This window comes from Ictidomys tridecemlineatus, chromosome 1, assembly GCF_052094955.1.
Source record: "Ictidomys tridecemlineatus isolate mIctTri1 chromosome 1, mIctTri1.hap1, whole genome shotgun sequence".
Classification (NCBI taxonomy): Eukaryota; Metazoa; Chordata; class Mammalia; order Rodentia; family Sciuridae; genus Ictidomys; species Ictidomys tridecemlineatus.
In genome coordinates, this window is record NC_135477.1 from 90,500,670 (window position 1) to 90,511,627 (window position 10,958).

The window sequence follows — 10,958 nt, forward strand, 5'->3', positions numbered from 1 at the left end:
TTTTTCATTCATATTCAAGTAATTTTAATGTCATTTTAAATTAGGAGTCAGGTGCCTCCAATTTTATTCTTTTTGCTCAAGATTGCTTTGGCTATTTGAATCTTCCATGGTTCCACATGAATTTTAGGATTGATCTGTTCTTATGAAAAACGCCATTGGTATTTTGATAGGGATTTTATTGGCTGCTTTGAGTAGTATAGACATTTTAACAATATTAATTCTTCCAATCCCTGAACACAAGTTATCTATTTATTTGTGCCATCTTTAATATCATTCATTAATGCTTTGTAGGTTTTGGTCTACAGATATTTCACCTCCTTTGTTAAATTTATTCTTAAGTAATTTATTCTTGTTGATACTCTTGTAATCAGAATGTCTCTTTTAATTTCTTTTTTGGCCAGTGTGTTGTTGGTATATAGAAATGCAAGTGAGGGCTGGGGTTGTGGCTCAGCGGAGCTGTCGAGTGCTCCTCTCATGCATGTGAGACCCTGGGTTCGATCCTCAGCACCACATAAAAATAAATAAATGAAATAAAGGTATTGTGTCCAACTACAACTAAAATAATAATAATAATAATAATAATAATAATAATAATAATAATAAGAAGAAGAAGAAGAAGAAGAAGTAAATAAATGCAACTGATTTTTATATGTTGATTTTTATATCCTATAACTTTATTGAATTTATTACTTCTAACAGCTTTTTTGGGGAGTCTTTTAGGGATTTGAGGTGGGTACTGGGGAATGAACTCAGGGGCACTCGACCACTGAGCCACATCCCAGCTGTATTTTGTATTTTATTTAGAGACAGGGTCTCACTGAGTTGCTTAGTGCCTTGCTTTTGCTAGGGCTGGGTTTGAACTCACGGTCTTCCTGCTTCAGCCTCCTGAGCTGCTGGGATTACAGGCTTGTGCCACTGTTCCCAGCATCTTTTAACATTTTATATGTATAAGATAATTTCATCTGAAAACACACACAATTTTATTTCTTCTTTTCCAATTTGGTGAATTTTTAATTTCCTCCCCCTCCCTCTATCACTCTCCCTCCCCTCCCTCTCTTCTCTCCCCTCCCTCTTCCCCTTTCCCTCCTCCTCCTCCTCCTCCTCCTCCTCCTCCTCCTCCTCGTCCTCTTCTTCTTCTCCTCCTCCTTCTCCTCTTCTTCTTCTCCTCCTCCTTCTCCTCTTCTTCTTCTTCTCCTCCTCCTCCTCCTCCTCCTCCTCCTTCTCCTTCTCCTTCTCCTTCTCCTTCTCCTTCTCCTTCTTCTTTTTTCCATAATAGATTTGATTAGGACTTCCAGTAGTATGTTGAGAACTGGTGAAAATGGGCATCCTTGTCTTGTTCTTATTCTTAGAGGAAATACTTTTAGCTTTTCACTATTGAGTATGATGTTAGTTATGTGCATATCATATATGGGCTTTATTATGTTTAGGAATTTTCTTTCTGTACACCTAACTTGTTGAGTTTTCATCATGAAAGGATTTTAAATTTTGTTAGATATTTTTTCTACACCTATTGGAATAATTATATGATTATTATCATTCATTCTATTAATGTGCCATGCCACATTTATTGAGTGGCATGTTTTAAACTGTCTTGCATCACAGGGATAAAGATGATTGTGATATATGATGGTTTAAAAGTGCTGTTGGATTCAGTCTGCCTATATTTTTTTGAGAATTTTTCATTCATATTCTTTAGGTTATCAGCCTGTAATATTCTTTTCTTGTATTATCATTTTCTAGCTTTGATATTAGGGTAATGTTGGCCTTCTAAAATGAATTTGGAAGTATTCTTTCCTCTTTAATTTTCTGGTAAGGATTTAAGAAGAATTGATGTTAATTCTTCCTAAAACATCTGGTAGAATTCACTAGTTAAGTCATCTAGTACTGTGGATATAAAAAGGAAAATTGATATTGAGTAAAACTACTAGCTTCTTTCACACAATTACATGCTGTTTCTTTTGTGCCTTTTTGTTGTCTTTCAGAATTATTTTTAATATAATTATTTAAATATGTAATGCATGGGTTCAAAAACCAAATAAACAAATGGTTACACTATGAAAATCCTCTCTCCATCTACCTAATCCTCCTGCCCAATCTCGTTAACCATCGTTGTTAGCTTCTTGTTAACCACAGTTATTATTCTCTTCATGCACATCAGAGTAAAATATGAATTTATTCTTATTTCCCTCTCCTTTTAAAACAAGAGACCTACTTTATACACTTTGCTTCTCAAAGTGGGAGAAGGAGGAAAGGTAGAAGAGGAGCCATGCAGGGAGAGGAGGCTGAGATGGAGCAGGGATGCACAGGTGCCTTCTTAGGTGATGGCCGTGTGCTATTTCTTGCTTTTTATTTTGGCTACAGTGGCATTCATTTTATAATGATTTGTTAAAATCTACATTTATGTTTTATGTACCATGCATGTTTTTTCACAATAAAAAAGGTTTAATAAATGAAGCCTATGACTTGATTCAAATGAGTACAATTTAATATTCAGCAATTTTATTTCTCCCATTTCAGTTTAAATACAATAGAGGAATATTAAATGATGAAAAATAACACTGGAAAGCCCTTATTTTAACCTAAATGATCATATCTGTGTCTTTATAAGGTTTGTCACCATGGTGCCCATAAATTAGTAGATTCCATTTTAGCCAAAAAAATAAATAATAATAATACAGGTTTCAAAACTAATTTTCATTTTTTTCTATTTTGAGTTCTTTGATGTAGTTTAAAATTCTTTTTGATTTGTTATATGATGCTGCTATGCAACAAAATCCAAAGTACTTTCTTTTGTTATTATATTTCCAAAATGATGTTACTATTCTTAAGGGCAGGAATGTGTCAATTTAAGACCAGATGCCTCAGGCAGTTATTTTGTATCATTAGTAGAAGAAATGCTTTAAAGATTTTTCCCTTAATTCTGACATGTTTATGAGAAAATAAATATGAGCTTAACAGCTTTGCATTTCCCTAGACTCTAATGCAATAGTGGTATTATCACTGGAAGAAATGAAAATGTGGAGTGTAAATAACATTTAGATTCTGAGCATATTCATATATCCATGTAAATTTGCATATGTTGTTTTTTAACTCCTCAGAAGGTGATATAAACTTATTCTGTTATTGTTTTTTAAAATATGATTTTACTTTTAGGTGGACACAAAACCTTTATTTTATTATATATATGTGGAGTTGAGGATCAAACCCCAGGCCCCTTATGTACTAGGCGAGTGCTTTATCACTGAGCCAGGACCCCAGCCACTGTTATGTTCTTCTTTTTTTTAAAAAAAAAAAAAAACATTTATTTTTTAGGTGTAGATGGACACAACACAATGCCTTTATTTTTATGTGGTGCTGAGGATCGAACTTGGGTCCTGCCTGTGCTAGACTAGCGCTCTACTGCTGAGCCACAATCCCAGCCCAATGTTCTGTTATTATTAATGACATCTCTTGGCATTCTCACATCTCATACAAACCCCCAAAAGGGATAGTGAATGGGTTGACTATGATGACTATGAGTGTTGAAAATGTCAGTAACATTTATGCTCTTTTCCAGTTGTGCTTTGCACTCTGACCAGGTTATAGCTGGAATTTGTATGTGGGGGGATGGATTCCTTGATTAGCAACACAGTCTCTTCAGTTCCTTTTCCCCAAATTAGACCCATTTTCATTACCATCAATGTGAGTTTCCAAAGCCATTTAATTCACATAGAGAGGTGATATAATTTAGACAACATCAGTGTGAATTTTTTTGTCTTTAGTCTCTTTGATGTTGATGAAGGAATGAAATAGAAAAATATTAATTACACCATTGCTAATTAATTTTTTCATCTGTGTGCTTTTGATTCAGAGACAAATGGGAATATTTTTAGGCTTATGGGAATTGCTCATTTATGTTTCTTATTTTCATTTTAACAATATAGTTCTGTTTTATTTTAATACAGGTACAGTCTGACAATTTGGGCTGGAAAAAATGATAACTATTCCATTGAAGATTTACTTTATATTCGAGACCGTTTTAATAAAAGTCAAGTTTTCTATGACATTTTGGAACCACAAAACCATGAATTTAAACAGGCCATTGGAATCAAATTTACTCTCTAAGAAGAACATCTTCTAAATTATTTTCTGTTTTGGTTTCGTAATCCTCTGCTTTGGTCTGAATTAATTGCCATATCATGATTATAGGCTTGTACTCAGTTTTTCTAATCAAAAAGTGCTTATTATATGCTTACTCTGTTAGACATATGTCCTTGTAATGCTTCATTTATATGAAAGATTTGATAAGAAGAGACTTCAGTGGGCTTAGTATAATAATAATTTATCAAATGTTTTCCAAGCTAGATTGTAAATTCCTTCACAGTAAGGGTACATACATCTGTATCTTTTGCTCTGCCTGGCATGGTCCTGAGCAAGGCATTCGGAAAAATATGTTGCTTCTTTGATTTAGTAAAATTTGATTTACCAGAGAATGCCCTAAGGTATAATTTGCCTTTTGTTAATCAATTATTTTTTTCTCCCAGAAAATCAATTAGTTTTCTATAGAGAAAAAAAGAGTTTTGGTTTTGAATGCATACAGATTTTCTTTACAGCCCCATTTTTGTCCTTTACTAGCCACAGACTTTGGGCAATTTTAATGACATCAACTCTCACTTTCCTCATCCATAAAGTGGGGAGTAAATTGAGCATTCTCTCAGAAAGTTGTGAGGATTAAGTGAGACTCACATTACATAGACATCTAACTCAATGCCTATCACACAGTTAATGCCCTACAGATAGTTTCTTTAAACAAAAAAAGACAACTTATGATTGTGTACATTATAGATAGGTGGTTCTAAAAGATACAACACAAAACACTGTAGACATATACTTAAATAGTTATAGTATTTCTACTTTAATATTCATCTCTAGTTGAGCACAGTGCTATTTGTCATATAATACCTAAAATTTCATTTTCTGTGGTTGTTTGCCAAAATGAAAGGTGCAATTTCATATTAAAATTTTTACAATTGTAATAAAATTTTTTTAATTACAGTAAAAATTTTGTTTTCTACAATGACATACATTAATTACTTTTGTACAAAAACTTGACTTAATAAATAAACTACATTTTGATGAAATTTGAAATAAAATTTATTTGTCCAGAAGGAATTGCTACTTGATTATCTTACCCTTGATAATATTTTTAAATATTAATATTATAATTCCTTTATATTGAGAAATCTATAAGCAGAATGGCACTTAGATTAAGATGTAAAGGTGTTCTTAGGAACAAAAAACACCCAAGGGAGTTATAAAATGTATTCTGTTAAAGTAAATTTTGAATGACTATCCATATGGGAAAAATAACCTTGAATCCCTACTTCACACCATACATGAGTAATTTGAGATCTTAGGCCTAAATGTGAAAGCTAAAACTATAAAGCATTTAAAAGAGAATAAGAATATTTTTGTGACTTTGGAGTAGGCAAAAGATTTTTTTTTTGCTTTTGTTTTTAATAACCAGAAAGCACTAACCAGAAAAGAAAAAAATGATAAATGAACTTTATCAAATTTTAAAACTTCTCATCAAAAAACCACCATTGACATATACCTGACAGGGCTTGTATTTAAAATATATGAAAAATTCCTGTAAACTCATAAGAAAAAGCCAAAAAAAAAAAAAAACTAATTAGAAATGAGAAAAGACTTGAAAAGATGCTTCACAAAAGAAGATAGTCAAATGGCCAAAAGAATATGAAAAGGTTCACAATCGCATTATTTATCCAGTAAAGGCAAATTTAAACCAAAATGGAATACCAATATATACCAATGAGAAGGGCTAATTTTTTTTTTTTTGTACCAGAGATTGAACCCAGGGCATTAACCACTGAGCCACATCCCCAGCCACCTTTTATTGTTATTTTATTTTGAGATGGGGTTTCTCAAAGTTGCTGATGGCCTCACCAAGTTGCTGAGGCTGGCTTTGAACTTGCTATCCTCCCGCCTCAGCCTAGGGAGCTTCTGGGATTATAGGCGTGTGACACCCTGCCTTGCAGAAAGGCTAAGAATGTTAATGAGGACCAATGGTGCATTGTAGGAAAGAAAGGAAAGCAGTTTGGCAGCTTCTTATAAAGACAGTATCTATACCCAGGGCCCAGCCATTCTCACTGTAGCATAAATTCAAGAGGAAAGAGCTAATATGTGTGCATAAAAAGATCTCTACAAGAATTTTCATGGGGTTGGGTCTCTACCTCAATGGTACAGTGCTTGCCTTGCATATGTGAGACATTGGGTTCTGTCCTCAGCACCACATAAAAATATTGTGTCAATCTACAACTAAAATTTTTTTTAAATGAATATTCATAACAACTATAATCTTAGCCAAAAATAAACTAGAAACAACCAACTTTCCATCAATTAGAAGATTGCTAAATGGCAAAATCACTAAAAATGTTTGAACTACTGATACGTAAAACAAAAAGGGTAAATATTAAAAACATGCAAAAGGAACAGTTTACATGAGCCACATAGTATAAGCATCCATTTATATGAAGTTCAAGAAGAGCCCAGACCAGTATATTGGGATAGAAGTCAGCACAGTGGTCACCCATGGGCATGGGTAGGTTATTTTCTAAGATGAGGCATATGGGAATGTTTGGGGGTTGATGAAAATGTTCTGTATCTTGTTCTTATGGTTATTTCAATGTGTATGTAGTCAAAAAATTATTGAACTGTACATTTTACTGTATGTAAATCATATATATGAATTTCATGTGGAAAGATGTTACAATCTATCTTGGCAGGTTGTAAAAGAACATTATGATATCATACTATTTATGTAAAATTGTATGTATTTATATTTATAGAAAAATTTTGGAAAGAAGTTCAAACACGAAAATAGGTAAATGGTTAAGTATTAACTATTTGTCCCTTCTCTAGTTCTCCAGTCTAACGTATTGAGATCCCAAAGCCTCCAAATGCTATTGCCCATGACTGGCAGAGCAACCCTAACCCTAACTCTGATAAGAGATTCATTCAGTTGTTCAAAAATTCAGAATGACTAACTTATGCTATGTGCATGATTTTAGTCAGTTATTTCCCTGATGTCACCAAAAGACCTGACAAGAATAATTAGAGGAGAAAAAGTCTACTTTAGGACTCACAGTTTCAGAAGTCTTAGACCATCGCCTGTCGACTTTTTTTCTTTGGAACCCGAGGTGAGGCAGAATATCATGGTGGAAGAGTATAGGGGAGGAAAGCAGCTAGGAACATGACATCAGGAAACAGAGCGAGCTCCACTCTTCAGGGACAGAATATATACCCCAAAGTCACGCCCTCAATGACCCGCCTCCTTCGACCATACCCTACTTGCCTACATTCACCACCCAGTTAATCCCTACTAGGTACTAATGCACTAATTAGGATAAGACTCTCATAACTGAATCATTTTGCATTGTCTCATATGTGAACTTTTGGGGAACATCTAAAATATCTAAACCATAAGAGCATATATGAGTATATCACAATTTTGTAGAACTATTACACACCAATTTAAAAATAATGAATAATAGAAGGAAGACCAATAGAGCAGAGAAAGGGAATCAGGGGAGGGGGTGAGTGAGCGAGGTATTAAAATAGAACAAATGATGTTATATACATTTATGAATATGTCAAAATGAATTCCACTGTTATGTATGAATATAATGAACTAATAAAAAATTAAAGAAAAGCACAGTTGATTTTGGCCCTGTAAGAGTGATAGAATTGCTAATTATTCAAATATGTACTAATTTATCCAGTGGGAAATTATTAAAAGTAATTTGGAACAGTTTGCTTATTTGCTAAGATTTTGGTTCTTTGCACACACACACACACACACACACACACACACACACACACCATATTTAATTGGATATCTAGTGAATATATAGAAAAATGCTCTCTAACTTCATTAACTAAGATGTAAGTCTACCTAGTAGGAGCTTATAACCTACTTATAGTCATACAGTCATGAATCAATGCAAGAAAAATGACAGTAGTGTAAAGAAATTCTTTCTATAGAAAATGAGAGGATAATGAATAAGTGGAGCCAAGAACAGCTGATAATGAGGTCTTCAAGTAGTAGGGAGGGATCCTAGGGAGCTCTGGGGACCTCAGCAGCAGGAGCTCAGAGTATAGTATTCCAGTGGCCCAATCAATGTCAGCTTTCTACTTGCTGTAATTACTTCTCTCCCCTCTTTATACCCATCATCCTTTGGTCTGGGCACCAGTCACCTGTTTCATTTTTTAAATGAGAATCCCATGAATCCTCCCAGCTCAGTAGGAACTCTGAGAAGGAAGGAAACAGGCATCAAATCTCTCTGTCTGATGTGCTGAGGTTCCTACTCTAAGGAGCTTATGTTCTAATAGGGAGAGAGAGAGAGAGATGTGAATGATGAGTTGCACACTTGCTAAAACTCCTCAGATCTGGGTGTGGTGAGAGCCTGAAGGAGACAGCAGGGAGGGCACGCTTGGGCTGTGTGTTGAAAGATGAATTGGGTTCACTCATAGGAAGGGCCTTGCAGTCGGAGGGGCACACCAGCCAGTGGGGAAGATACTGATCTGACATAGACATTTTTAAAAATTACCTGTGGGATACTAGACTCTGAGGCAGGGCCTGCATTCCTTTTCTGTACTAAACTTTGTATCTTTTGTCTTAGACAGTGGGAGGCATTGCACCTTTTTTTTTAATATTTATTTTTTAGTTGTAGTTGGACACAATACCTTTATTTATTTTTATGTGGTACTGAGGATTGAACCCAGGGCCTCACACATGCTAGGTGAACGTTCTGCTGAGCCACAACCCCATCCCCCCCATTCCCCCCAAGCCCGGCCCTGCACCTTTTAAGTAGAGAAAGGTTATAATCAATTTTGAGTGTTAGAAAAATGATCAGAGTGACAGAGGAGGAGAGAGACAAATTAGGAGACTCAGGATTCTCAAAGTGAGAGAAGATGAAGGACAGAATTATGATGGAAGCAGAGGGGGATGGAGAAGCTCAACAGATAGAGGAAAGGCTAAAAAGGAAGAATTCTACAAAGTTTAAAACTAGTCAAATGAGTATGGGGGAGAGGGAGGGGTCTAGCGTTTTTAGGTTGGATGTCAGAAGATCAGGTGATGCCACTGATCCAAATAGAAAAGAGGCCAGAGTGTGGCTTTATTTCTCAGTAGCTCACTGATTTTTCTACTTCATACCAACTTTGGGGAGAGGGGGAATGAAAACTCCATCTGCCTGATTCTGAACTTATCTTCCATTTTAAGAAACATTTTTCTAAAAAAATAATCCTATCATTTTTTTAAATACCATCTTCCCTGCTCTCCCCACTGTGTATATACTTCTCCCCACCTAAGTAATTTTTCCTTTACTACATATTTAAATTATTTCATAATTATTGCGGTTTGGACATGAGGTATCCCCCAAAGCTCATGGATGAGTAGATGCAGGGACATTCAGAGGTGACATTATTAGATTAATTTAGTGATTGATCCATTTGATGAATTAATGATTTGAATGGATTAATAGGTGATACTGTAGGCTGATAGGGCATGGCTGAGGAAGTAGGTCATGGGGCATGGACTTGGGGACTATATTATGTCTGGCTTCTTGTATTTTAAAGCTGTCTCCGCTTCCTGGATATCATAAACTGGGCAGCTTTCCTGCACCATGCCTTTTCATCTTGATGTTCTGCCTGGTCTTGGGCCCAGAGCAATGGAATCATCTGACCATGGACTAAACCTCTAAACCATGAACCAAAATAAGTTTTTCATCTTCTAAGTTGTTCTTGTCAGGTCTTTTGGTCATAGCACTGAAAAGTTGATTGACACAGTAATCTTAATAAAGCTACCCACATGGTCCCATGATTGGAGGGAAAGAAAGCAGGCAGGCTAGAAGGGCTCCCAGCCTCCTGTCCTCTTAAGGAGGTTGCTTATGTTCCTGTCTTGCTACAAGTACCAGTCGGACTCACCTGGTGACTGAACTGTCCTGGATCCGTCTGACTGGTGCTGCCAAAGCTTCAATAAGGCTAGTCATTGTCCCTTTCTTCTTAATCCCTTCTGTGGAATGAAAGAATAACAGTTTGGGAAATTTAATTGAAATTTTGTTTGTGAAAGTCTGCTGCTACATTTGCCAATTCAAGGGCCAATTAAAACAACAACAACAACAAATGCTTTCAATGTGTAGGTGTAGCTCAGTGGTAGACTTGCCTAGCATGCATGACGCCCATACAGTCCCCAGACAGTAAAAAATAAAAAAGAAACAGCAAACCAACCAACCTCTGTGTTAGAGTAGAGGGCTTGTGCTCTTCACAGAACCTGTTGAGCTCTGCTTCCAAGCTGGGGCTCCTTCAAGGATTCTTCCATGACTTCCCCAGACAGAGGTGGACTTTGCTGCTGACAGTTTTGTGCAGGGACTGATAGTGGAAAAAGTTTGTGGTGATGTGCCCCAAACCTGCGGGTTCTGAGCACTTGAGGATGGTGTCTTAATGGGGTTGTGATAGTTCATGTTTACCACAGGACATGATAATATAAGGGTGCCCCTGTGTGTGCCTCAGATTCCATCCACATTCCTTCTATCTCTGATTTTGTAGTTCTGAGAATCACTCCAACTCACACTATGACCCCTTTTTGAAAGGAATGAAGAGTGAGTAGTGGAAGAGGTATCGTTATGTCCTTTGATGGAAGTGTTTTTCCCTTGGATGCCAAAGGAAATTTCTTTTCAAATTGACAGGAAGCCCCTTTGAATTGAAATATTTTGCCTGGCAATCAAAATTTGTGCCACTATAATCAACCCTTAATAAACACAAAAATATGGCTAAAAAGTCTTGTGGTGATTGAAATCCCCAAATCTATTTTTGACAATTAGTTTTCAACCTGTCCCAACTTTACATAATGCTATTAATAAGAAAAGGCTATCTCAAAGAACCTTCTGGTTGAAAGGACT

The 10,958-nt window shown here is 35.8% G+C and overlaps 1 protein-coding gene across 2 annotated transcripts in view; it reads left to right on the plus strand.

The window, feature by feature from the left end:
- Positions 1-7,714, plus strand: part of Fam151b (family with sequence similarity 151 member B) — a 31,610-nt gene extending 23,896 nt beyond the window's left edge. For both annotated transcript variants that reach the window (XM_078044401.1, XM_078044397.1), the window contains exon 6: positions 3,945-7,714. In XM_078044401.1, the coding sequence (XP_077900527.1) occupies positions 3,945-4,104 (160 nt within the window). In that variant the 3' untranslated portion in view covers positions 4,105-7,714. The remainder of the gene's footprint in view (positions 1-3,944) is intronic.
- Positions 7,715-10,958: the final 3,244 nt, after the last annotated feature.